The sequence below is a fragment of the Cyrtonyx montezumae genome, unplaced genomic scaffold, assembly GCF_038088225.1.
Source record: "Cyrtonyx montezumae isolate F1298 unplaced genomic scaffold, pur_monq_1.0 scaffold_0, whole genome shotgun sequence".
Lineage (NCBI taxonomy): Eukaryota > Metazoa > Chordata > Aves > Galliformes > Odontophoridae > Cyrtonyx > Cyrtonyx montezumae.
The window spans coordinates 28,162,155-28,189,793 of record NW_027071824.1 but is presented as its reverse complement, the minus strand read 5'-3'; the positions used below and the strand labels follow the sequence as shown (position 1 = coordinate 28,189,793).

The window sequence follows — 27,639 nt, the reverse complement described above, 5'->3', positions numbered from 1 at the left end:
ATGTTCTGGTACAAACTATAGACACAGCCAGCTTCTAGCAGAATGCTATTCACAGCAGACATTTAAAACAGATAGGATGAGAGCAAGTCCAGTCTTTATTAATAAGTAGTGGTTCCACGATCGTAGATCACTGGAGCCGTTGTATTGTATTCCCTATAACCAGGTGAGCAACTCCAGTGGCTGCCATCTTCTGATGGTGCACGTGGGTTTTTCAGCTTTGGGATGTAAAGTGGTACCAGGTCTAACCCACAAATAAGAAAAAACCAGGGTTTTAAGAGTATACACTTGTTAAGACTTTATTAATAAAGTTAAAAAGGGGCATTTCATTATATGAAAGTCTGAAGTCAGAAAATCTTCCTTTAAAAGGCTGAAATGTCAAAAGAAATTTGTACTCCTAAGGCATTTGTATTATTTTAGCCTGAAGATCTGTTTCTTTACCTTTCATCTTGAGACAGTACACACTGGAAAAGTTTTCTGCAGGGCCTGCCTATAGGAGATGGACTTGCTTACTCTCACCCTGATGGGTTAGATACGTGTTTCCTCAGTGTGAGGTCCCACATTTTTCTTTTCTGTAGCAGCAGGTATCCCAGGTGATCTCTTAGCTTCCAAGTACTCAACCACTCCATATGTCACCATAGACAACATAAGTACAGCCAGTAAGATGTACAGCTTGATGTAGACTCGCAGTGTGGTGCTATAACCAAAGGCAATGACAAATCCACATGACTCCCAGAGACGGTAATTTGCAAAGGCAGCCTCCGTGTGTTTCTCAAATAAAACACCATAAAGACCTGAAAACAAGGAGACAAAGCTTGTGAAGGTTACGTTTGGAGCTATGTATTTTCTGCAACAGGGACAAATAAGCCATGTCAGGGAAAATAAACTCTCCCTTTTAAATGACAAAAGAAAGTACAAACCTTATTGTAGAATATTTTTGCACTCATATGAATTGTAGTAAGTTAAATAACAGCAAAAATGGCCAAAGAAATCAAATAACAGGAAAAAAGGGAAAGAAAATGAGAGGAAGAAAGTATGTATGCTGTCAAAGTGAAGGTTTTTTTTAATTATTGGCCAGAAAGGGGGAAGTTTTGTAGGCAAGTCCTTACACACTTTTGTATTCACTGGAAAACTCCTGCTGAGTTTGGACAGCTGCACACCCATATCTGGGATTCAGGCAGGGATTCCTGCCTCCAGGTCCTACTGAGGGAGAACCCAGGGAAGGGCAGAGGGCTCACTTTCCTCTGGGTGCTGAGCTAGTATCTATGGTGATAAAGGAGCCATGAGATAACTGTGATTAACCTTGACTTTTCTCATTCATTTCAGTATCTAACAACACATATATTTCACATAAGCATATTCAGCCAAGAGACAAAGAGTACAAAGTTCTCTAAAATTCTGGGTCTTTGTCGCCAATGCTGCTGAGCTGTGGAAGGGCCCACTGGGCTGTCTGAGTGCATGCACTGCTAAGCCTGAATTCTTGTTGGCAGCCATAGAGCCTTACTTTCATGGAAATCATTAGTCTTACTGTTGCCTGCTTTCCTACTTCTACAGCCTCTTCCCCTTCTTCTGTTGCTGATAGGCATGGATATGAAATAGTACTGCAAGAGTACATTTTTTGTCCAGGTTTATAAACTTTTCAGACTGGTTAACATCCTTTCTAAAGGCATGTGTCATGTTGGAGAGAGCTCTATTTTACTGCAGTCTACTGCAGATTTGTGCTGTGCAGTTGTTGTCCCTGAAGTGCATTTATTGCCAGGAAGGTGATAACAGAACTGTGCTCTGTTTAGATAAGAGAGGGAAGTACGCACTGAAATGAAGCAGCTTTCAACTGAAAACAGAGTGCACACGTACACAAACGTATTAGGAAACTTTAGAAAGATGAAATGACTCATCCATTGTTTGCATTTATACCTCTAGGGGGAACTCTAGCATTAACTATGTACAACAGGCCAAAATAAACCAACTCTGATTACCATAAAATGCCTGAAGTGTGCGACACAATGATATTGTATTTATTCAGTGGTTAGTCTGCTGAAACGGAAGAAGCATTCATGGGAGTTTGCCTAAGGAAGCACCACAGACCTTACTCCCTAATGCTATTTTAGAGGCCTTAGTCCCACCTCATAGCCTTTGGAGTCAGGAATTTCTCATACAAGTTAATGCTGCTTTCCCTCTGTAAAAGTGATGAAAAGATTCTGTCCCAAACAGGTATTTCAAACTGCTGATCTTGTTCTGGGATGCAGCATTATAGAGCAATGTCACTGCACAATTTCCTATTATCACTGTGACAATGCAAATTCTGTGCATTTTGTTACTGGGAGCTGCAGAATAACTGTAAAAGGTGACAAAAAAAGATACTGTGCAAACATAAGGGAATATGCCTTTTTTTTTTTTTCTTTTTTTTTCTTCACTTATGCCTTTTTTTTTTTTTCTTTTTCTTTCCCCCACTTATCAACAAATCTGAAGTTTTTATAAGTATCCAGCAGGAGCCTGGGACTGTGGGTGACCCATGACAGTACTGTAAATAGAGGTCAGACTTGTCACAGCATTGCAGAGCTTACTAGCTACACAAGTTGTGCACTATGTGGGCATTAGGAGCTGCACTATCTTCCAGCCTCCATCTCTGACATTGAAGCCCACTGTACCTACCCCTTTCTTCTAATGAGGGCATCAGGTGCCCCTTCCTCAGGTATGCAGGAACCACACTGAGATGTCCTCAGAGAAGTCAAGTATCAGAAGACAAGAACTGTGGGAAGATCCTTCATCATAGTGGGAAACGTAAGATTCTGAAGGATGATTTTCAAGTGTTGGGAAGGAGAGAGGTGGACAGCCAGGGAGACAGCTGGCAGGAGAAGCAGGACATGAATTAACAGCTTTAATTCAGAGAGTGCAAATCATCACTGATGCTCTCTCCCTTTATAAACCTTACTGACTTACAATTGTACCAAAAGCACAAGGCTGTGGGTTGAGATCAGAGAAGCTGAGAGTCTGTTGCTTGACGTATGTAACAGCTCTGTTCTAAGTGATATGACCTGGAACTGCTGGAAGGACAGACTGTTCTGACTGGTCACTTCCTTATTTGTGGAGGAGACTCTAGGAGTGCTGGAAAGGAGCTGCTGTAAGTGCCAGGCAAAGGACTATGGTCATTTCCCTCTGCTCTCTAGGGGAAACATACTGATTTATCCAGGGAGCAAAATCATTGAATCACCTACTGAAGCAACCAGAGGGATGAGAAAAAGGGAGGCTCCGATGCACAGGCAGACATGAGCCCAAGTGAGCTAGTTCTGTCACCTACGTATTCCTACAGTATCTGCCAAACATGAATTTGAGATGGAGAAAACAGTATCTGTGAAATAAGAAAGTACAAGAGGAAGTGGGAGAGCATTTAACAGTATCTTGTGGACACAGGCTATGGCACTGATTTAAAAAGACTGACTGACAGTCTTTAGCAGAATTTCAAGTCATCAGAAACTATGGCTTTTTCTTGCCCTCTCCAGCATTTTGTAATCTGTCTTCAGCCTGTAGAAGAGCACTTCCTCTACATTTGATAAAAGGTAAGTATAAGTGAACCCTTACAGAAGTTTCTATCAGCATCTGTACTATGTATCATACTGGGTTTAATAATTTCATTGTATCACAAAGCAGATGATCATAGAAGATTATAAAGACATCTATCATGCCTCAGACGAGAAGTACAAACATAGCCTTGCAGTAATGAACTCATAGGGTGAGAGTGTAAGAAATAAGGCAAGTATGGAATCATCTTTCCACTACTGAGTCTGACAGTCAAAGGCACATGGTCTTTCTGAGTTTTAAATTTCCTTTGTACCACCAGGCTTAGTAACCCCCAAGAACATTTCCCCCTGAAATGATGTAATGCCAACTTAAGACCATTTACATTTTTGGGCTCTTGTAAATCCTTTGGCAACAAACACCACAATTTGATTATGTATTTTTCAAAAAAAGCATTTCCTTCATTTTCTAAGAAACCTGCTACAGGATCGCGCTATTTGGTGCCACTTGTTCTTTTATTGAGGGAAATAGTGAATAAGTCATTTTCTAATCACCTTTCCTGTATTGTTCATGATCTCAGTGACTGCTTTCCTTACTTACCACTTGTCCATGCTGAAGCATTCTAGTTCATTGTTCTTCCTTCACATGGAAGTCTCTCATGACTCTGCTCCTTTTTGTTGCCTTTTAGTACCTTATCACATTTGATTATGATTTTTAAATGGAGCAAATCAAAAATGCATGGATCGTAGATTGATGTGGTTGCATAATGTTGCTGCCTGTGGTTTTTTCCCTTTTTTTTTTCTAATAACTACTAAAAGCCAATTTACTGCCTCTTTTGTTGCTCAGATTTGAGTTGATTTTTTCAGTATTTTTTTTTTACAAGAGACAAACTATATGTTTTATATTTGTATTTATATTTCATATTATATTTTATAATTTATATTATATTTATATATTTTATTATTTATATTTTATTTTATTTATATAATTTTATATTATTCTGAATCTTTATATTTATTTATATTATATTTATATTTATATTTATTTATTTATTTATATTTATATTTGTTTATATTATTCTGAATCTTCTAATTTTTCTGTGAAGTACATTCCTCCAGAATATTTATTCTGAATACCTGTTATTGTCTTTTGCAATCTCTCTTCATCTTGGAAAAAATATTTAATAATTATTCTCCTTTCTCATTCCCAACTTCTTATTTACTCTAGTCTCTAAAAAGCTAATATATGTCTTTTAGTCACTGTCTTTAACTCATTGTAATTATTATTCACGTCCTAATCCAGATTGCTTATAAATATAAACATGGAGATTTTTGTATCTCAGGAGAATTCATTTCATTGTCACCAAGACTTACCATTAGTTTGTGTCTGCCAAATGGCATCCGATAAGCCCCAGAGAGCAGGGAATATGAAAAACACAACAAGCTGGTTAGAATGAGGTTTCCACAGCAGTAGTGCTATTATACAGGCAGTGTTCGTAACTGTGGCTGTCAGTTTAGAAAAAAAACAAGAGAAATATAAATGCTATTGTATGCAGGAGAGATTGTGGTAGATACATTTTAAAATTCTTCCCCCAACTAAAGCACAAGGCAATCCGAAAATCTTTCTGGTTCATTGAGATTTGTGCTGACTGAGTCGATATTGCATGAAATACAAGATAATGCAATCCTTTAACAGTCTTCTGTTAATAATTCTGAGCAGTGTCCTAAACTGAGGGATCCTGGGAGCTGATGTGGCTGTTATCCTAGGGGACCAGAATTGTCACACAGCAGAAGGGGCTGCTGAAAGCCTCACAATCCAAATGCAAGGCATGTGGCAGGGGAGAGAAAGCACTGTTCTGCTCTGATTAAATAGTCCTAGATTTCCTTTCAGGGCTAAGGAAGACAATTAAGAATGTCCTGAGGGTCTGCTGTCTTCTTAAGAGTAGCATGTAAATGGGTAACTGATTAGTCCCTGTCACTGGTGCAGCTTTGTAGTCTGAGTACAAAGAGTAGGAAACTCACCTGAGAGTTTCAGAGGCCTTGCATTATGAATGCTGATTTTTTTTATATTAAGCTATTGTTGGGTGGGCTTTGTTGTTTTTTTTACATCTAAAATGAGTTTCACTCTGACACCTATAGAAGAATCACAGATGATTTAGTGATGATAGTGTAATGAACTCTAAATTTCTTCTTTCTTGCTCAGGTTTAAAAACTCCTGTGGAGGAAATTCATCTAGTAATGCACATTAATTCAGTCAGTGATGTTTCTGATAACACAGAACAATATAGGCCTGTGTGATGAAAGAGAGGTATCAATATGCCTTGGTATGGATACTTCAGTGGATCCTGGGACAGAAAAGAAATATTTCTTGGTGTTTTTCTGTCCTTGTTGCTCCATTGTTCCCCAGAATTTGTTCTCTGGAGCGGGAGAGCTAGGTTCTCAGTTACTAGATTCTCAGTTGGTTTTGTTTCATAAAAGGTGTGGCAATGGAGAAATCCTTTGCAGGTTCAGTGTAGACCTCAACATCTGCAGTCTGTATTGTAGGATCATTTATTACCCATTGCACTGTAGCTATAAAGCTTCAAAGCTGTGGGACATTTTCTGAGTAGACGGTATCCTCAAAAGCAGGGTGAACTACACCACCAGTAAAGTGACATAAGAGTGACTTGAGCACAGTGGTTAGCTGTGCTGCCTCTCTTCTCATGAGTTAGGTTTGCCTCCACATTGCTTTTCATTGCTAGCTGACAGGGAGCTCTCACTTTGTCCCGCATTCCAAGGGATTGAGCGCTGGATTTGATGTATTATATGGGGGGAGTAGTCCTTCGAGTGACCTTCGCATACCTAATGCAAATAGAAGTTTTCTACCCGTGAACTGAGAGATCTTTCCAAAGAGCAGAGAACAGAGGGAATTCACAGCTGAAAAGCAGATCATCACGTAACCAACATAATGAATCCCCAGGGCACAAGTCACGTAAGCCTGCAAGAGAGGAGACAGTGGTGACACATTGGCTTTAGTGAAAATATGCAGCTATGGTTCAAGGGTCTTATCGTGAGTATTTAGTAAACAGCCAACACAGACAAGGTCAAAGGAGCACAGCTACAGAGTTTGCTGACAAATCTCTGAGTTCTGACATTGTTGGACTTAAGCAGTAATATTCCTAACCCATTTCCCAGTCAGACTGATGCCATGCAAGCAGCAGTAACAAGGAGGGGAAGAAACTGGAGCACTGCTAACCATGCAAATAAAACTCCTGGCAGTGACACTAGGAGTTTTCTGCCCTTGCCATCATATATCTAAATCTGAAATATGACAATTGGTGCTATGGTCATTACTGAGCAGCTCCCAGGAAGCAAAGAGGACCTCACTTATAAGAGCATGCAGCCAGCCAATGGACGTGGCCATGGAGTGCCCCTCTCACTCCATTCAGACACAGCAGCAGGTGCACGCTTCTGTCTGCCTATATGCTAGTTTTGAAAGCTTGAGTGTCAAATAATCAGCTCAGGAACTTTGCTCCATTTCTTTGGAAACTTTCTCAACAAATATGTAAGAATACACCTGCAGTGTGTCCAGGTTTGTAGAGTGAAGGAGGAGGAGCAGTGGTGGTTTTGATCATTTTAATGTGAAGGCTTTCAGCCAGCAATGTTGAGGGATTGCCCTCTTACCGTAAGGGTTCTCACAATAAAATATGTGGTATGTGTGCTGACTTGCACTTATAAAAACTCTAGGGAAACCAGAAGGAAGGAAGATAGAAAAGCTTTGTGGACTTCTGGCTTTTCTCCCACTTTGTTATTTACAACGAAGTGAAGAGTTTGAATCTGTAACTCTCTGCTGTGGCCTCTATGATTAGTTAAGCTCTCCAATGTGCTTTTTTTTTAGGCTGTTCCAAGGGACATATTTACCACTGGCTTATCCCATTGGAAGATGTCACTCAGAGTTCATTCAAGTAGAGGTAAGCAGTTATTTAGCTAACCACAAATCACCGCTGAAAACATCTTCATTTAACAAGTAAATATAGATCAGATGCAATTAGTAGGACACAAAGGCACAAAGCACAATTAGACAGAAACAAATGTTCATTGTAATCCACACCTTTGTGTAGTCACCAGCAAGAAATCCCTGTTCAAACCCACTGTACATTGTCAGAGGGATTAGAAGACACTGTCTTTTATCTTTAAGATGCTGGAAAGTTGCTAGGAACGTAGACCAAAATGATGGTGTCTTTTGTATTTCTTTCTCAGTCTCTGCTTGGTCAGATTTGATCTGGTCCAGAAATATAATAATCAGCAACACAGCTAGCACACCACTAGCTGCAAAAACAAAACAAAAAGTTCATGAAAAAAAATGAGGAATGCTGGAAGAAGGATGGGAAATCGCTTGTTACTGTTATTGTTCTGACTTAGTGCTTAGCTCTGCATGGGATGTTTTGGCAGATGAATCTGATTCCGCTTCAGAGTAAAGGCCATTTCTGTGTAAACAAGGAGGCCTGATCTACGCTCACATCTTCTTCATACAGCTGAACACCTTGCAAATCCTCTCTGCCTAGCTGTGACTTGCCTGTTGTGACAGCCGCCAGGCCAGCTGCACGGCCACCGAGGGTGATGGCTCACCCTTCCCGGGCAGGGCAGGGGTCAGGGGGACAGGGAGCTGACCAAAGAGTGCTCCCTCTGCATCTATCAAAAGGCTTTAAATCAACACAAGAGAGGAGTATTCACTTTCAGGGCCGAGGCACTCATGGCTGGGGGTGGATCTGCCTTCCAATATATGGAAAGAAAAATACAGTGCTAGAACTGCTGTCTTGGATCCCAGTATATATAGCCATTTTTTTGGTGTGTGTGTGTGTGTGTTGTTTTTTTTAAATCAGCTCTGAGCAGTGCTTTGAGTACAGAATAAGTGCTATTTTAAAGATGATGGTGAACAACTGTGCTCTTGAAAAGATGCGTTACAGCTTTGAACCTACAATTTCTTATCAGAAAGAACATAGAATATATAGGGTAGTTAGTAAAAATGGTCATGTGTGCATCAGTTTACAGTCACTGCTTATGGAGTGATTCACGACAATTTTGTTGATGTTATCAAAAGCATATTTGTGTCTCATAAAACCCAAGAAGACAAAAACTGGCAACCAGTTTCTGACAGATAAAAGGTATGACTGTGTTTCCTCTCTTACTGATGTAGAATAGAAACCCATCCATGGAAACAAGTGGAGTTACTGAGCATCTTTTCTCATCCACATGACCTGTTTGATGTGCTTCTGTGCATTTATCCTCTTTTCTATGAACTTCTAATGCCAAAATAAATTAGCAGATTTACAGAAAATCACTACATTTCATAATCATTTATTATTTCTCACCTATGTTTCCTAGAATGAAATTATGTTCTCCACTGTAGCTGGACTTTAAAATTACAGTGGCGTATATTCTGCCATGTGTTCATTGGTGTGCATGGGCTGATGGCAAGACTTAGGAGAACAGGACATTTGCATTTGCAGGACACATATTCTAACAAATATGTTAAATGAATCAAGAGTGATTACAGGAGACAAGTAACTGCATGGCTTAATAGTGATTGGTATGAACATAAAAAGAAACATCCACAAAATGAGCAAGAGGCTTATCTATTATTGGCTCCACCTAAGCAGGCAAAATGTGTACTCAGCAACCAAGCTGGGGAGACATTTAAAAAATGTCTGTAAATGAAATATTTAGTTATTTTCTTTCCCTTGAGGTAGGAAAAGACATATCTTTTATTAAAAGCTTAAAAGAAAAATGAAATCCTACTGACACAAGGTCAGTAGACAGCACGGTTGCATTCATTTTGCATGAGCAAGCCCTAAGGGACTGCTGTATATGTTAGTCATCACATTTACATTTAAACTTGAGAGTCAAACCTGCCTTTAACAAAAAGGCATCAGCTCCAGCTCCCTCTGGAATGGAAATGGGGTAATACCATTTGTTTCCTCATCTCAGAGGAGTGGAGGTTTGGACAGGAGGGAGGGTTTGCTGTGGAGGACTTGCCTGGTAAGTGTTGGGTCTGGCTGGACTGCATACTCTCCACTTTAGTGTACGACAAATTCTGTGCACCTGTCTCAGCACTGAGAGTGTATCTGTGTGCAAAGACTGCTAAGACATTTTAACAGAGGTAAAGCCACATTCTGCCTTGCTATAATATTTCTCCTTTATTTAGAGATGAAACGGTTCTGACCCAGATGCATTTTGACCTTTCTTCATTGCTACAAAATGTTGCTGATTGAGTTTTTACATACCTATTTTTGTCACTGCAGTTTTTGATGGCATCAATCTTCTCTGTCTTTGATTTCTTTCTAGCCTTATGCAAGAAAGGTCGATAGCAGCCGTAGTTGCTAAATGAGAGATGTGCCAATTCACCTACTGCTGCTTTTTATCTCTGATTTTCTCATAGAGGCATTATAATTTAAGCATCACAGCTGAGAGTTGACTGAAGTTGTAAAATCTCAGCAGGGATCCAAAAACCTCCCCCTGAGTGACTGCATGTCCTAGGAGCTGTGGTTCACATCCACCTCTAAGTACAGTACAGTTATCACTCTAAACTGTGGTACAGGAGGTAGAACACTCCTGTCTGTTCTGATTGGCATCTGTAGGTGGCTGGCGAGTTCAGGTAGAGTCATAGAATCATTAAGATTGGAAGAGATTACTAAGATCATCTAGTCCAATCACTGACACTAAAAATGGTGGATTTAAAACTCTTGCATAATTGGATGAGCTCGTGTATTCCTCAAATTGCAGCGTAAGCATACTTTCAATTCCAGTCTGAATCAGCTTTAATCCAGGTGAAGAGTCTAGCTCTTTTAGTAAAAAATCATGTGGCAGTGGGATGCAGCATTTGAAATGTTTTAGGAAGGAGTAGTTTACAGCTCTCACTATCTTATTTCCTTCTAGAGAATTGGGTTGAAGAAAGAAGTTGAAAACTTAATCCATAAAATCGTTCTTTGTTTCAGAAATAGTAAATTTCTCATCAGTGCTATTCATTAATGACTGTGCATTACTTACCAGTGTAGACCCCTAGCAGAGTGTAGACTAAGGACTCAGAGGGTTCTGCCAAGGCAGTGGTGTTAGTAGTATTGCTTATGCAATCATATGCCCCACAGCATGCCAGGTTTTCTTCTGAGATTTCCACTAATTCAGTAAGAACCAAAAAGAAAAGAAAGGCAAGATAGAAACAAGGTCAGATGAATGCAGGCTATATATAAGGATGTAATGAAAAGCAAATCCAACACTCAGTGCCTAGTCATGGTTTCAAATCCTTCCCATCAGAGATGTTAACTTCAGAATCCAAGCTTAACACACACACACAAAATTGGTTTAATGGAAACAGTTGCTCAAGGCTGAACACAGAATCGATGGTTACATGGAGGCATAGACTAAAGCCAGAATCTTACGTCTGTCTCTAATCTCAGTTTGCATTATTTGAAGTTCCACTGTTTATCTGTACCTTCTAATCATAATACACTGCAATAAACGTCTTTCAGTTTACAGCAGTGCTAAACTGTTCTTACAGCAGAGCACACTGTCCCTTTCCAGGTAATTTCTGTGTATGTTATAGGAATTCAAATGATGATTATCCATTAATGCAGTCTTCCCAGAAACTGCCTTTTCCTGGCTTTATTAATTTATTACTGGTTTTATTACAATTTGAGAGCATATTTAAAACCATAACAGTGTGGCAGGGTTTGGAGTAAGACCTTTGCTTTGTTTAATCCCTTCAGCCCTGTGCTGGGCTTGTGCCAAAGCTGCACACACACACGTTTCTACACACCCTGTGTGTCCCCATGACACTGTACCCACTTCCTTTAGGACCCTATTTGTAAAGGCAAAACACTGACCCAAAGTGTGTGTGTGAATAAGCTCTGCAGTGAGAAAGAATGATTAAAAAAACACATTTCAATATTTTTGTTGCAGATTTTTTCATTGGTCCAAGCATAGTGAAGAGCAGTACAATGTACCTTGACTGATTCCTTAAACAAGACTTAGCCTGTAAGTTTTCAGCTGAGTTACACCTTTTCAGTTGAGTAACAACATTTAGCATGCTTTTCCCCATTGCTTCCAGTCAACACTGCTGCAGTGTGAAGTAGCTGTTCACTTACTTTCAGAAACAACTTTAGGTTCAATATAGATGAAAACACAAAAAAAGATAATTCGCTTATTATGCTCAGTGGCTATTGCTACAAGGTTTGGATGAGCAGACCCTTAACCAAGTTACCATGTACAAATTGTAGCTCACACTTGTAAAGCACAAAATTGTGTAAATCAAGAAATCTTTTTAAATCTGTTCATGTATAATCTGGAGATGAAGATGCACACACAGTTAGCAGCATGATAGCTGCAAGGAAGAGTTTGCTTTGTTCTGGCAATGAGTCTGCAACATTGATGAACAAGAAAGGCTAACTCTTTTAATTTACATTGATTTCTGTCTCTTGTAATAGTATTCCATCATGGAACAGCTTGCCTTGCTGTTTCTGGGTTCAGTGATGCAGGTAGTACGTTAATGCTGTATACTAATACTGTATCTTACTGCTCTGTGAAATTCTGAGCACATTTTAAGTGAGTAGAACAGGTAGTAGGTACCTTTGCTACACTGTCAGAGGAGAGACAAGGATCTGAGTGCCTGGAGACCCTTACCCCCAGCCACAAGTTCCCTTCTGCTGACAAAGCACAGCAGGGAAGTATGGCTTGTGGCATGGCCGCTTGTCCCTGAGACATACACGCCCTTTGGCTTTGAAAGCTGGTCATTGCACAGCTCCCAGGAGAGCAGCCTTTCCTGAAATCCCATATAACTGATAAAAAGTAAGTAAAAGTTAGAGTTTCTTTGGAGTTCAAGGAACACCCTCAGATGTAAAAGTATGGGAGATTTACAAGATGGACAATATTTTAATCTTTTTATTAACATCACTTAACCTGACGTGTAGTGTAAGGCAAGGGAGAGCTAAATGTTTAGCAGACCCCACAGCTGCACCAAATCATTTGCCCGGCAAATGAAATCAGAGCAGCTGGTCCCTCCTGAGATGTCATGTGGCTCAGTAATCAGGTCAGCAGGGCTCTGCTGCAAGTGATAAAGTCCTTTAGCATTCTGCTTTGATGGTGTTTAGGTTTAGAAGATGCCTGATTCTCCATAATTATCACAACCATCTTGCTATAAACCTAAGGATTCAAAGATTAAATCCTGATGCCAATTCTCTGATGCTTGGGTTTAACTTAACACCAATTTGAATACCCCACAGAGAACATACAATGTAACAGCCCAGGAAGAGAGTGAGCTCCTTGCTATTCAGTGAAGCAGGGTGTGTGGAAAGCTCCTTCCATATCCATCCTGCTCTGAATTTGACAGTACAGTGAATGCCTGGGAGATTGCAATAAAAATAATACACAGTAGTGCTCTGAATCTCTAAGGTGGTGTCCAAGTATTAATTTTTCTTCACAACTGCCTGTTTAAAGCTTATGCCAATTACAAGCATGGGAAATGAGGGCAGTGCTGTTGAGTGATTTCTTCGAACTACATAAACATCTGCTGTCTGAGCCTGAAATGTGCTGAAGTAGTCCTGGCATGCAGATTCCTGCCAACAGCTATTTCTGTTTCTTCTTGACAATTCTGGAAAGGCCTAATTTTTGGTAAGCACCAACACCAGCTTGACTAACCATGAGTGTTTAACAGCAAACTAATTCAGTACTAGAGGCTTTGTGAAAAGGTTGCTCCAGTGCTTTGTCTTTTGTTTTAATCCACTTTAAGTCAGATCTGGAAGACTGACACTGCCAGCGGCTTATCTGTGGTTTAGAGGTGTAAGAGGAATTCAATAGACATGTATTTTTGAGCTAGATGTCTGAACTGTCTTTATAGTTGATGAAGTGTTGATAGAAAATAGACGTTTCTGGAGCAATTTAGCAGATCTGCTTCAGATGAGCTTATTCAGATCTGAAGTGCTTGTTTTCACTGATTATGATGGGAATTGAGGGTCACTAGCTCAAGTACAGAAATCTACTCTTCAATCATCTAAAACTAGCACATGTATATAGTAGAAGTGCCAAGTTTTAAAATATATTTTACCTTTGTTGGAAGATTGGCTAAGTATCAGGGATGAAATAAGATTTCCCCAGATTCCGGAGGACTGAAATATCAAAAAGAAGACCCCAAAGTATTGGTTGATAATGTCTTTCCCAATTTTTCCTGCTTTCTCAGCATATGAATTGCCAGCAATGGTGAGGTAAGTGCATTTGGCAGACCAGAGTGGTGCTCCTCCTAAGCCCAGGATCACAGAGGTAGGAATTAGTGTGTACCTGCCAAAGAACACTTTATTTAGCAGAATTATCGTCCATTAGCATAATAATCATTTGCCCAAAGATCCAGAGGCAAAAAATAGACATCAAAGAAATAGATTTATCCTGTATATGATTCAGCAAATCTATTATGTGAAATCCAGAAGGGGCCAATCTTACAAGTCTTAGGATCTGAAAGCACCCCAGCTGTATCTAGGAGCTAAGTCTAGGCTAGCTGACTCTGTGCCCATGTGCTCGATCCCCTTGTAATTGAGAATTACATTGCACCTGCTCCTCAGAAGAAGGATCACAACAACTTAACTCTACTGTGGAGTTGCATCCACTGTTACTGGAGAGCAGAAGTAAATTGTTCACCCATTTCTAAAAGGGCAAGGTAGGAACTCACTTTCTCTGCTCACAGTGCCAGACTTCTCTTCAATCCTTTCAAAAACACATCAACTAGTTATTTGGAATTTTAAAGAAACTTCTGATTTTATTTTTATTTCTCAAAAGGAAATCTCTGTAGCACACAGGAGCTAGAGAAGCAGCTTCTGGTGTGGAGATGAGCATATTCGTTCTGGCTTTTTTCATCTTCTTACTTCTGCTCTACCTGTTACTGGATTTATTTATCCCTCTTCCTTTAGATAATGCCTTTTGCACTTAATGTTCAAATCCACAAAATGGGGGTAGCATGGGGGGTTGCAATAAAAGAGAACTCCGCCCTCACTGTTGTCTAGCCCAGATGCAGTAGAGTGGGTTCAAGTATTTAAACTGGATACTAGTACCAGCTAGCATAGAAGTTCCCAAGGGAGAAGGCGATGTAGCAGCACATGGAGCCTGCAATGGTCCACTTACAGCCCAGCTTCTTGATGAGAATTGGAGGGAGAAACATGGATGAGATGATAAGAGCTGCATAGAGGACGCTTAGGGAAGCAACACCCAGACCTTCCTCAGAGTTGAGACTGCTCTGCATAGACAAAAGCAATGGTTGAGACAGATTTTATCACACGTGTACGCCACTGTGATGTACAGAGGGTGGCTTTGGGCAGAAACGGAGAGGTAGAAGCTGGGCCTGGGTGTTATCAAGTCCTTTCCCCAGAGGACTCTGTGTTTGTTGTTTTCTCAGTGATAACCCCTTTTAGAAGATATAGTACTGAACCAGCTGAGGATTACTCAGGTGCAAAACTTAGGTAAATCTAATTGTAGATTATTTATGTAATTCGAGTTTGTCATTGAAAAGAAGCTGAATGAAAGATAATCTTGTTTTGGTTTTGTCCCAAGCAAGAATATCCTTAGTGCTGTGTTGCAAGGGCAGACTTAGCAACAGTGAAAAATTTTTTAGTTTAAACTGTGCGTCTGATGTAGTCTAAATTTGTCATCCATCAGGACAGAGAGGTGAGGAAGGAATTTTCTTTGTTGAACAGTATCAAAGTATTCGGAGACTGGAACAATTGTTTTGTCAACAGGCAAAGAGACTTTCTGATCACAGAATTCAAATGTCTGTTTTTGTTAGCTACAGCCTCCAAAAATGTGGAGCCAGGCTTTCAAAATCACATGATTTACTTAATTGTTAAGAGTTTCTCTGGGAGTGGATGAGAGAAACATTGAAATAAATATTGCTTGTTTTCAGTTCCTCACCTGCAGACTACAGTGCAATAAAATAACATTTTGATTGTGTCACAGAAAGTTCTCTTTAGCCAGCAAAATAAAATGGAGAGAGAACAGGTTTGCTTTCTAACTCAGCAGCACTCCCTGTTTCAGGACAGGGTACACTGATGTTGCAATGCTTAACCTGAACATGTGTAGTTTCAGATGCTGGTGCTGAGGTTTATCATTGCCACTCTTGATAGTCTTCCCAATTCCTAACACCTCAATTTTTAGGTCTTCCCTGAGCTTGGAATTCAACAGTATTAGAAAACAGAAACTGGTCTGAGAAGGGAGAAGAGGTGAATGTACAGAGATAGGAGGGACCTTCTCTGAGATTTTAGCCCCTTGTTACTGCAGATAACTATCACATTTGGGAAACAAAACAAAAAATCCTTAATAGTAATGTTTAATTTCATCTTTAAAACAATCATGTTCCTGCACTGGTTGGAAAATAAAGCCAACTGTCTTCTAGTTTTAAAAGCTTCTCCTTGTCTTTAGCTGTCTTGAAGTATTTGTAGAAACCAACAGCATCCCCTCAGTCTTTTTTAGCTATGCTAAGCAAGCCAGCTCTGATGTACGGTATATTGTGTTCAAGTTGCTCTTAAATCCTATCTCTGCACTGTGTTTTAAGATGTTCATTTCAGTATAAGCTGTGGTCTGCCTTTCATATAAAATAGGTTTCTTTAATTACTATTTGTATCATAAAGCCAGAAGTTATAGTATTATTTCATGCTTACATTATTTGATGAGTTAAGAATCTATATTTCTGTTATTTAATATTGCTGTATTTTAATAATAATAATGGAATTATAGCAATTAAGAAGTATTCCAAAACCAAAAGCTTTTCCATAAAATTAATTTGTTCGCAGAGAAATATCTCAGAAAAACTTAGTTTTCATTCAAACAGCTTTTGTGGAGCTAAAAAAGTACACTGATGCAAGTAACTGACGAAGAAGTACTAGAAAATTCTGTTTAGTAGATGCTATGGACCTGGGTGAGGGATACTAACCCATGCCATTTCAATGTCTTAACCTATCTCATAAAAATTTCTATATCTATGTAATAAGTATCTATCTATCTATCTATATAAATGCTTTCCTCATAGAAGGTATGGAAAGACTGAAGGATTTCATGCTACCCCTTGGGCAGATGCATTTACAGGCCAGCTCTCTGCCAGCTACTTGAAGATGCTCCACTTACCTGTAGACTCTGGAGCCCTCCATAAGCAGTGAAGAGAAGTAAAAATCCAAAAGAGATGACCAATACATTTTTAAGATTCCTTTCCATGTTGATTCAAATAAGACAAGGTCTCCCAGTGCACAGAGTTGATACAACTATTCCAGGGGATGCTTTGAGATCGAGAAAAACAGCTTCTGTTTTGTTTGGAAAGATCACTTCTTGCTGTGCTTGTAGAGGAAAGAGTTGTTAATTATTTGAAGATTGTCCAATGAACTTTACTTTTTCTGATACTAAAACTCCTTATGGAGTTGTTACTCATTCACCTGTTTTGACTGAGGCAATAAAGTGTGCTCCCGAGGGAAATCTATCAAGTTTTATTAGATTTGACTTTGATACTCAGGTATATAAGTTATTTGCAGTACTTTGAGTTTAGTGTTGTAGTCATACATGATAGGGTTTTCCACTATCAGTAGCACAGAAGAAAAAAAACTGCACTGAGATGCCTGTCTAGCATAAAGATAACACTAATCCATAAAGGGCAAAGATTAAAAGATCATGTAGAAATCTATGTTAGGCCTATTGCTTAACTAAGGTTACAAAAGATTTCAGGGAAAAGGAATAGTTTTTTTAATCAAGTCTCATCTGTGTACAGCAGCTCTCTATATCTGTGCAGTGTATCGTGGCTGCTGGCTGCCAGGCAAATTGAGAACTTCTTTGTCCACAGGGGGAAACCCATGGATTTGACATTTCAAATTTACCAAGTCATGCTTATGAAAATCATTTTTCTCTATCAATTCAGAAGTCAAAAAGAAATCTAGCTAATAAATGAAAAAACAACTTCCTTTCCCTTTCTCTGTCACCTGGAAAATAGCAGTCTTTGTAGGATATATTTAATCTTCCCAATGCTGCCTGCCTCGAGGGGTGAAAAGGTCTCCCATTTTACCCTCTTCTCTCTGTTTTCTGTTTGTCAGTGATACAGTAGCCACCCTGTGGGTCCTGAGACACAATATGGATATTCCACTCCCAGACACCAGGTTCTCCTGCTCCTAAGCCAGGAAGGGTGAGCAGATCACCTTTAAATGATGATTCCTGTAGCTTTTGTAGGGGTTGGATTTTAAACCAGGAGCAAAATGGGACCCACAATCCAAGACTCATGATGTACCACGAGCCTGTTTGACTGATGGTGATCTGTAGGGTGTTCACAGGGTTTGGCTAGAATGCAAGTTGAAGCTTGGTCTAAATCCCACTAGATGGCACAATTTTGCTTCCCAGAGGGAACCACGAGGGTGAGGGGTGGAAGATGTAGATCATTAATTCATTTAATACGTTAAAGAGGTCACAGTTAGTTTCTGCTTTGGAGAAAATTCCAATGTGTGCCTTTTCATTTTCCCCTTTTGTCTTATAATCTCCTGAAATGAAACAATGCAGCAAACATAATCTTTTAATTCTCTTTTGTTAATGGTACTTCCACATTTCAAGTCTAGATAGTGAAATACTGGCTTTTTATTTTAGAAGGCCATACTCAGCATGTAAAATACAACTCCTGTTTTGTAGTGTTTGTAATCCTCTACTAGGCTTATAAACCAAACTGGTGCTACTTTGGCCTCCTGATTTCATGTTTTTTAGGTTTATAGACCCTTAATGTCTTCCAGTCCAGATCTCTGCATAATATAGTTATACCTGGTGAGAACATGTTTTTTCCTTTTTCGGACCCCTTAGAATTAGTCTACAAAATTCTAGGGGATTGAGGTCACAGGTTGAAAAATACTGAAAAAGGAAATGAGAAAATATAAGAAGAATACTTATCCTAAGCTAAAGCATAATTTTGACCCGCTCTTGCAGATGCAGGAACCAAGGATAGTGCAAAGCATATTCAGTTCTAAAAGCCTTTTTTTTTCAGTGCTCTATCTATCTTGGCATTTGCAATAATGACAACTCAGCTTTAAAAATAAAAAGAGAAAGAAAAACAAACATTAACTTGACATTATTTTTAAAATGCAGTGTTAGATAGGATATCTGATCAGCACTTTTGTTCCGGGGGTATTCTGAACTCAGTTCTGTCATGTCCTCTTAGCAGCACAATGTTAGAAAGCATTTGGGGGATGGTGAGTTTGAGTTTTCTTTTTTTTTTTGCCTCTCAGTGATCAAAGACATTTATGCCTGTTCCATCTCCCTTGCCTTGTGCTTTGGTTATCCAGCTGCCTGCTGCTGAGCCTCTCCCTAGGAATGTGCAAAGTTTCTACTGAGGAATCTGATAAGGGCGAGGAGCTCTTCCTTTGGTACCAGGCAGCAGTGTCTCTAGCAGGCCTGCTGTGCATCACCCTTGACACCTCTTTCATTCTTTATGTTCATCTAACAGAGAGTAAGTGAGCCTTAGGAGTTGTGCTCAGGCTTAGCTTTTGCATCGGAGACTGCAGTCACCAAACTGAAATATCTCATGGACTGTGACCACAAGTGTAGGCAATAGAGCAGGCTAGTTAAATTCATGACTCTGTCCCTCAACCATTGTGTTTATTCTCCTGTCTTCATTTCCTGAATGTAAATGAGGGCACACTTTGTTTAAAAGATTGTAGCACTGGAGGCTAATCTCTTGTGTTTTTTAATTTCATAATTATCTATCATTTCCCTATTTAGTCTTTGCTGGTTAGATATATTGTTTAAGCAATTATTTTAATGACAGCAACCTGAAGCCCAGAATACTCACTGTGGTTTTCTTTGTCTTGAGAGGCTGTTAATTGATTAGTTTCTTGTCCCTTGAGCCTACCTGTAGAAAGGATGAGTCTTTTTATATGCTGCCCAGACAATGGTGTGGCCACCCACGCAGCATGGGCAAGTGTTGCAAGAGCTGCTTGCAGCTGCCATAAGTGACACTGGTCTCTAAGGAGCTGACAAGGAGCAGGAGCTGCAGAGGACAAGAGCTTGCCCTTGGATACCTCCAAGGGTGAGGAGAGTGGAGACAGACTGTGTATTCCCACCTGGAGAAATGAGTCCAGTTCCTGGCTCTTTTCCATGGTGAAGGCACTGTAGATGCCCTAGAGGGAAGCACTAGGGCAGAGCCTATTGTCCTGAGCTGTAGCGTTATGGAAAAGCCCTTGGTATATTGACTTGTGCTGGAGCCCTTAAAGGTGGCAAAGCCAGCAGATTGCATGGACATACTGAGCGAGTTACAGAAGACTACCTGGTTAGCACTCTAACCAGCTGGTCAGTCCCATGCTGCTGCTATTTAATCCAGTCTGTTAGACACAAGAGCCATGAGCTCTCTTACAAGAGACTTTTGGGGGGCAGTCAGGACCCTCCTTAGACTAAGCTACCATCATCCTGAACACTCACCTTATGAGCATATCAAACAGAAGACACTCTTCATGGCCTGTAGCAGTGAGTGTCCTGAGGACAGAAATTACTCCTCCAAAGAGTGGAGTACCTGTAAACCATGTTGTTAAAGCATGGGGCAACCTTAAGTGATCCAATTAGGAAAAATCTTTCACAGTTTGCAGGTGCCACAGGAGATCATGGCTGATTGGTCTAACTTTACAGCAGCCAGTCTTTTTTTTTCCCAAAGTCCTGCTCCCACAGGGAAATGAGCCTGTCCTGAAATGTCTGTTGTGTTCCCACCCACCAGGCCAATGTCTGAATTCTCCAGTCAGAAGAAAAGGGGCTAATTAAAATTCAGGGCTGCTTGGTCCAGGCTGGCTGCACAGTATTTCCTTTCTTGCTGTGAAAGTTAGGCTATATCACTCTGTTCTTCCCCTCCTCCTTCACCTGCTTTGGTGTCCTGCTGACTTTGGAGCTGAGGTTCATGACTCATGAAGCCAAGCCACTCCTGACAAGATGCCTTGAGTTTAGCTGTTTACCTTGATGAAAGTTTGGTTTGCACTTGGTATTTGTGAGGCTGTGACAATACCATGAGGGTAAGTGCTGCTTGGAAGCTGAAAGAACTGAGATATAATAACCCATGATTGGTGTCCTTGGAAAAAAAAGGCTGTTAAATGCTGAGAGAGTCAGAGCTCAGAGATGAGAACTGTAATACTCAGCTGAGCAAATTAAGAAGTAAAAGCTGGAGGTTGGTCTGGAGAGAGCTGTCAGTTAGTTAACTCATTTTGCCCACAAAATGAGGGAAAAAAATAATGATTTTTGTGGTGCCAAAGGTCTCAGCAATATGAGTTGTTCCTGCTCCTCTAAATGTTCTGTCATCCCCTCCTTCTCCAGCTTACACGTCCAGATGTACTGCATTTTCCTTCCTTCCTTTGAGATACTGCTCCTTTTCTATCATGAAATGTACTGTCCTTTTATCTGTACTCCTAGGACCCTCCTATATGTGTGGCTGCATAAGCATTAGGATGCCTCTTCTGTCTGCATCCTACCTGATGACATCCTCTGTCTTTCTCTGGAGGCACCAAACTGTCTATCTCAATTTTCCCTTCTGTATTCCTTTACTACTTTGCTGTTCTCTAGCCTTAATCTCTGCTTCTGCCTTCCTGCCTCACCTCCTTTCTGCTTCTTCTGCATCTTTGGGGAGTCACCTGAAAACTGCGGTTTGTGTCCCACCTCCCTAATTTTAGCTCTGTGGACTTTCAGGTCCATCTCTATCAATGCTGTTCTTAATATCTCACTAGGACCTTGTCCAGTTCTACAGCCTATCCCTCAAGGAAGAGGAGGAGAGATGCCTTGTCTTGTGCACTGTAAGTCAGTTCATGGTAGAAGGTGTGAAGGAATGGGGGGCAAATGAAAAAATTGCAGGGGGTGCAGGCCATAGACTTGAATGAAGTTGCAACGTTTTTATCTGCAGGACCTTGCTGGAGACTTAGGACACTCATCTGTTCTGTTGAACCCAGCTGCCAAAATAACCAGTATTGTCTCTATAGTAAAAAGGTAGGAGTCAGTTGGGGTTAGGATGATGTGACACCCATCCAGGATCACCCATACATTTTTATAAGCATGGAGAAACAGTTTCTTCCACACTGTCTGACTTCTTATAGATGTTACTGTCCTCCTGGGACTTTCATCTCTCTTAGCCGGGGTATTCAGCGCATGAAGCATTGTCTATGAAGGTGTTCATACACCCTGATTCTAGCCAAGGGAGAGACTCAAGCATTCTGAAGCTGATCTCCTGCCCTGTGCAGCAACCCCATTTCTCCACAGAGCGGTTGTCCTGCTCTCATTCTCATATATAAAGGTTCTCACCTGTGGTTCGTTTTACTTTCTTAATTCCATTTCCCAAGCACTGTTGACATGTGTGTGCCTTACCCTTCATTTTGGATGTTTCAGAATAGCTGGGATAAACTTGTTTCTAATCCTAAACCAGTGTCTGTCTCCATGAGGTTTAACACCCTGCTAAGATAAACATGCCACTGTTGTGATCTGTGCTTTTCTAATGAAAGGGTAGGGAGGCGGATCCTGCATGTGAACAATAGACTTTTGTATGGCAACGGCTCTGGAGTCTTAAGAGCCTTTTACTGGAAACTGCTAGACTGCACATTAGCTGTTCACAAGAGCATGCATCAGAAATTCCTTGCACACACCCATGAGGTGGTATGGGACACTCGTCAGCAGTCCAGACCTTTTGCCAGGTATGAGTTTCTGGCTTTCGTTTTTGGTTCACATGGCTGCTCTTGTTATTACTAGCAATCGCATTAGTAAAGTTCATTAGTGCCCAGCAAAATGTGCTCTGTAATGCCCAGCCAGGAAGACTCTGCTTTTGAAAAGCTACCACAAAGACTTGTGACCAATTCATCTCCTTGCAGAAATAAAAGGTGAAGGGAAGTGGGGCTTGCGCCTAGAGAGCTGGTTTGCCTCAAGGCATATCTATGTAGGTGCTCTGAAACATGGAGGCTCTGACTCTCCAGCCCCTTCTGCTTTTCATGCGACCATGGTCTGCATCCTTGGCTGGAGGTCCCTAAGAAGAACATGTGCCATCTGTTTACCACCTACTTGCCATCGATGTGAGCACGTTTGGCAGATGATAGCAGTGTATCACGGCTCCTTTCCTTTGCAAGCACGGCTGCTGCTCATCTGTGCTTAATCCCACTGGATACAGTATAACCACAAATGGGGGCAGGAGTTACAAAACTGCAGAAGTGCAGGTGTGGTGCTTGAGAGCAAAATATAAAAAGGAGGCAGCTCCGTATCAGCTTTAATTTGGCATCAGAGAAAGGAGGTATAATAGACAAAAAATTAAATTTATTAAAATAATTCAAACATAGGTGATTTTGCTGTTGTTTTCTTTCACGCAGTAAATTATGATGACAAAACCTCTTCCTTATCCCCATAGATATTACCAAGTGCATGGGGCAGGTGACTGCTTGGCCTTTCCTGTGGCACAAAAGAGAAAGAAAGCTCCATAATTTTTTCCCTAGGGTGACAGAGGGTCTCTTCTAGGCCTCAGCCAGAGAGCCCTCCCCTATCCCATCACTGGTAAATTATGCAGCAATCCAGGACAGCTGTTTACAAGTTGTCCCTGACCCTTTTCTTCCCATCTGCCTTCTTCCACACATGTTCTTCTAATTGCAGTCTTACTAGTCTGCAGCTACTTGTGTTCAATCAAATCAAATTACCTTTTCAAATGGCTTCCTGTACATTCAAATTACGAAGCTATGATAGACCTCTCTGGAAACAGGTACTGGAATCCAGCTGGAAACATCTTGATAGTCATTCTTCTGAACAAGCTCCGCACCTCCTGTGTCCTTATGGAAACCAGCAAGCCTTCTATGTCTGTCCAGTCTTGCTTCTATCTTCCCAGAAATAGCCCCAGTATGGCTATGTGGATTGCAAAGCTCCTATGCTATGCTTGCTTGAAAACTCCTCTTCATTTTGTCAGCTACTAATGTAAGCCTTGAACTAAATAGCAAACTATTTATTTAGGAAGACAAGGAGCATAGAACTCCACCTCTTGCTTATTCTCTGATATGAGCAGTTACTATTTCACTTGCATATTCATGAACTGTTAATACTGAAGTTCTCCCGCCTCCAGAGAATTTCAGAGAGCGCTCATCAGGGTCGCTGCCCAGATCTCAAAAGCCATTCAGTAACTGCAGGATGATGGGAACTAGCAGTTGCTCCCTGTATGATATGGTGCTTGCTTAATGGGGGCTTGAAGGTGAAAAGTGTCAGTCTGTTACCACTGGTTCCTTAATCAATACCATTCAAAGGCTTATTGTATACAGATAGTTTCAGCCTGGATTGTAACTTTTGTAAACCTTCTTGATTTTTGTTCTTTTTTTTTTTTTTTTCTGAATAAGAGTCACTTGGTCTGTTCCAAGACCCTCAGCAGCTGGATGGAAGTCTCTTATTACACTTTCAGTCTTCTGTATGCCTGTGGCTGGATGCCCTTGGCTTTCCCCATGATACAGTTGATGATGTCAGTCTAAGAAGAAGGTTAAAGACTTCCGAGCATTGTAGAACAACTGGGGAGAATAGCATAGGAAAAACTGTCAGAGCAGCAGGCAGGAAAACTAGAAGCAATATCTAATTTCTAACAGACTATTTGTTTCAGTAAACTCTGTGAGAAAAGATATCTCTATTCTGTTTGCTAGTCTAAGGCCAACAAGCAGACCAGAGTGGACTAAATAAGTTTGTGTCTACTTTCAGAATACAGTTCAATACAGTTGAGATGTCAGAAATTATAAAAATGATGTTAAATGTTTATTCCTCCCTTCTAGTTCTCTGGAGGTATGGTAACTTGAATTATTTATCATTAAACACTGAATTAATTAAGTATATCTGAATCGTCCTCTTGCAGAGATTGCTTTTTAAGTGTTTTTCTTAGTCCAATCGAAATACAGAGTACGCTGCAGAAAACCTCAGTGCCTTTTCATTGTGAGATCTCTTCTCTGCAAGATGAGAGAAGAAAATTAGGGAGCAAAGCTACAACACGTGGAGAAGGAGTGCCATTGAGTTTACTATAAGGCAACTAGGGACTAGCATACAAACTGGTGACCTGTTTTTCTCTGATTACCAGACCCCTAAACAGTCAAACTCTTCACAGCTTCCTTTAATGATCAGAGGTAGGAGACAGACGCACACAGCTCTGTCTCTTAAAGGAAGAGAGTGTGCATGAAGAGGCTTTCAATAAACATATGAAATCCATGCTATAAAAACCTAAAATTAATGTTAATTAATTTTGAATTTCAGCACAAATGATTCTAGCTTTGTGCTTAAATATGCCCAGTTCCCTCTGACCTGTCTTGTCTTTTTCACTGGGTAAATCTCAGGGCTGTAGGCCCTTGGGTACCTACTGCAAAATACAAGGCAGGGCTGCAGCCATCTTAGAAACTGCAGCTGTTTTCTATATGTTTGACTGAAGGCCATGGACTTTTGTCTCCCCCAGCCCTGTCTAAACTGACTAAACACTATTCTTAATGCAAGATGGGCCCTTCTGGTAGATACAAGCCTGCAGAAAGCATCAGATAAAGCAGCACCAGGCTTCCTCATTACCCTAGGAAGGTTAAACATCCCAGCTAGACTGTCTCTGGCTATCATTCTGCTGACATTAAAAGTGTTGGAGCATTAAGAATTGGAACCTACAACCTTCAAGGTGAGGTCAGTTTAGATAAATGTCTTACATGAAGGCTTCTTAGGCCTTGTAAAGTGCTCCGTCATTTACCTGACATATCTCAAAGGTGGGGCAAAGGGTTGAAGCCCTTGCAGGCCATTTACATTGTTTGCATGGGACAGCACTTGAAGGGATAGGAAACTCCTGTGTTTATTGCACAAGTGTTGTAATAAATTGTTGAGCAAGCTGCCAGGAGGAATACTGTGGAGATACTGTGAAATCTCTATGTGGATGTACGTGATGTGGCTAGCTGAGTTTTGTGCATTTAGAGAGTAGGGAACTGGTGGCACTGGATTTGTCACATAGCAGTATTTGCTTTTCCCTAGGGTGGTTTAGAGTTGAGATTTCTCAAGGACTCATGTATAACTAAAAGGTATGTAAACTGCAAAGTATCCTGTCAGTGAAACTAGACACTGAGAAAATACCTGTTTACAGACAGAACATGTTTACCACAGAAATCTCAGGGTTGTGTAAGTGCTAAGAACAGTGTCTGGTTGGTAAATGGGGGCAAAGAGAAAGAACCATAGAAGAGACACCTGTAGCTCTCTTGAGCTGAGCCTGTGTTGAGCTTGATACTCTCTTATACCATGGCCAAGCTTTGTCTGCAGAAGATTCTCATATCACAGAGAGGAATGGTTAAAAAAAATCACCAGGACTCCAGTATGAATCTAGTTTGTTGTAGCTATCAAGTTGAACCAGGGCTGTAATCACATGATCTGGTACATAATGGTGCAGGCTGTAACCTAGCTGTTTGCCACACAAGAATTCCTCTGCAGAGACGAAAACTGAACTAGGAAGAGACATTTATTTTTTGTCCTTTGCATTACTGGAGAACCACTAGAGAGCCTTAACAGTAGGGGATGAAAGCATCCAGGGCTTGGTTTTGCAATGAGTGGAGCTTAAGCCTGTGTTGCAAACATTCTTCTATGCTTTATGTGTCAAAATCCTGATATGGTCTTCTAATTAATTGTATTTTAAATCTTCACTATCTACTTAAGTTTAGAGTGTATATGCAGAATTCCAGTGGAGATCAGCTTTTGCTAAGATAGAGTTTGTTGGCACCATGCATAGTAACTTAAACCTCCAAGAAACAGATACAATAATGTAGTCTAAATAGCTTGCTGAAATTGCAATTCAAAATGGGTAGAAGTCTTTTTATTTCAAAATTTAAAGAGAAGCACATCTCTTTTAAAGATTTAATCTGTGAAGCGTGTCAAAGGTTTTTTGACGTTTGAAATTATAGCACCCGTCTGTACTGGAGAGGCTGCCAATTTGTAGCTTTGTGATTTTTTCCCCTGCAAATGTAATTTTTTCAAGCCTTCAGTATTTCAGCAGAGTATTGCTCTTTGTGGAACTACCCTGATTTGGTAAATGAGAATCAATAAATGAACCAAACCAAATGAACTACAAAACTGAGTTTTATAATTGAGAGCCTGCAGAAAATGTATGTATATCTGAGGGAAGAAAAAATCACACTGCATTATATTGTATGTTTTCTGCAGGTCTGAAAGAACTTGATCTTTCTGGATAAAAGTCCCAGAATCACATAACAATTTAGTTGTAAGGGGCCACTGGATGTCACCTGTTCCAGTATCATACTCTAAGCACTGCTGCCAACAGTAAGAGGTCAGATCAGCTCTGAATATGTTTAGATTAGGTCTTGAAAAACTTCCAAACTTGGACGCTGCACAGCTTTCCTAGTGATTTATTCCCGTGCTGTTGAAGATTTTAAACTATAATTAATTAAAAGCCCATATCAGGACCTTGGCTTGTAAAAGAATGCTTGCAACATTACCCTCCCAGTAGGGAAATATTTTCCTCTGCGTAATTTGAAAGTAATCATTTGTGGTTTCTACTTTCCAGTTTTCAGCTTTCAATTCTATGTTAATGTTCTTCTCTTAGGAGAAAAATAGTCCTACCTGCACAAACTTCAAAGGAACAGGGGAAATGTCAGACATTAGGCACCTCAGCTACTCGACCCAATTAATCAGCTAGGATCCTTAAATGCCCTCTCTGTTACTGGAGATACTGGCATTTTCAGATGGAGATTCAGAGGGACCACAGCTATTTCATCGTGGTAGATCTGCCTATGAAATCAGATGGAATTCAGATGTTTTCTGTTCATTGTGTGCAATAGGTTAGAGTGCTGATGAAACATGAGCTTAATGCCTGATAAGAGGACTGGAAAAATGTAACTTAGGTTGAAGGTTCCTACACCAAGCACCACTGCAGCATTTAGTTCCAGTGAGATAATGCTGGGCAGCGGAGTTTCTTCTGGATAGTTCTGCAGATGAATCTTTTCCCAGCAATGCACAAATGGCCAGTGTGTTTAGCTGCTAGATGTTTATGAAGAGGGCATGTTATTTTACAGACTTCTTAGGTACCATCCATAGCTTTACGCAATATGTAGTGGCTTCACAGAGAAAGGAATAGCTCATCTACCGAATCCTTTTTAAAATTAATAACAAG

At 40.4% G+C, this 27,639-nt stretch overlaps 1 protein-coding gene and 1 long non-coding RNA gene across 3 annotated transcripts in view; one reads left to right on the top strand and one right to left on the bottom strand.

The window, feature by feature from the left end:
- Positions 1–485: 485 nt before the first annotated feature.
- UNC93A (unc-93 homolog A) lies at positions 486–20,144 on the bottom strand. 2 transcript variants are annotated; one of them, XM_065731088.1, is made up of 10 exons: positions 19,953–20,144; positions 19,327–19,386; positions 16,644–16,849; positions 14,582–14,763; positions 13,588–13,817; positions 10,539–10,664; positions 7,603–7,820; positions 6,354–6,489; positions 4,887–5,018; positions 486–791 (listed from the first exon to the last, which is right to left on the bottom strand). In XM_065731088.1, exons 3-10 carry the CDS (start codon positions 16,728–16,730, stop codon positions 526–528), a joined length of 1,377 nt encoding a protein of 458 aa, XP_065587160.1. In that variant the 5' UTR covers positions 16,731–16,849; positions 19,327–19,386; positions 19,953–20,144; the 3' UTR covers positions 486–525. The 2 variants fall into 2 exon arrangements, with proteins under 2 accessions (XP_065587160.1, XP_065587153.1); XM_065731081.1 differs by having other exon boundaries at positions 16,644–16,844.
- The window catches only part of LOC136045281 (uncharacterized), a 193,923-nt gene continuing 169,435 nt past the window's right edge, over positions 3,152–27,639 (top strand). Inside the window, exons 1-2 of the long non-coding RNA XR_010621889.1 lie at positions 3,152–3,554; positions 7,390–7,462. This is a non-coding gene — a long non-coding RNA (uncharacterized LOC136045281). The remainder of the gene's footprint in view (positions 3,555–7,389; positions 7,463–27,639) is intronic.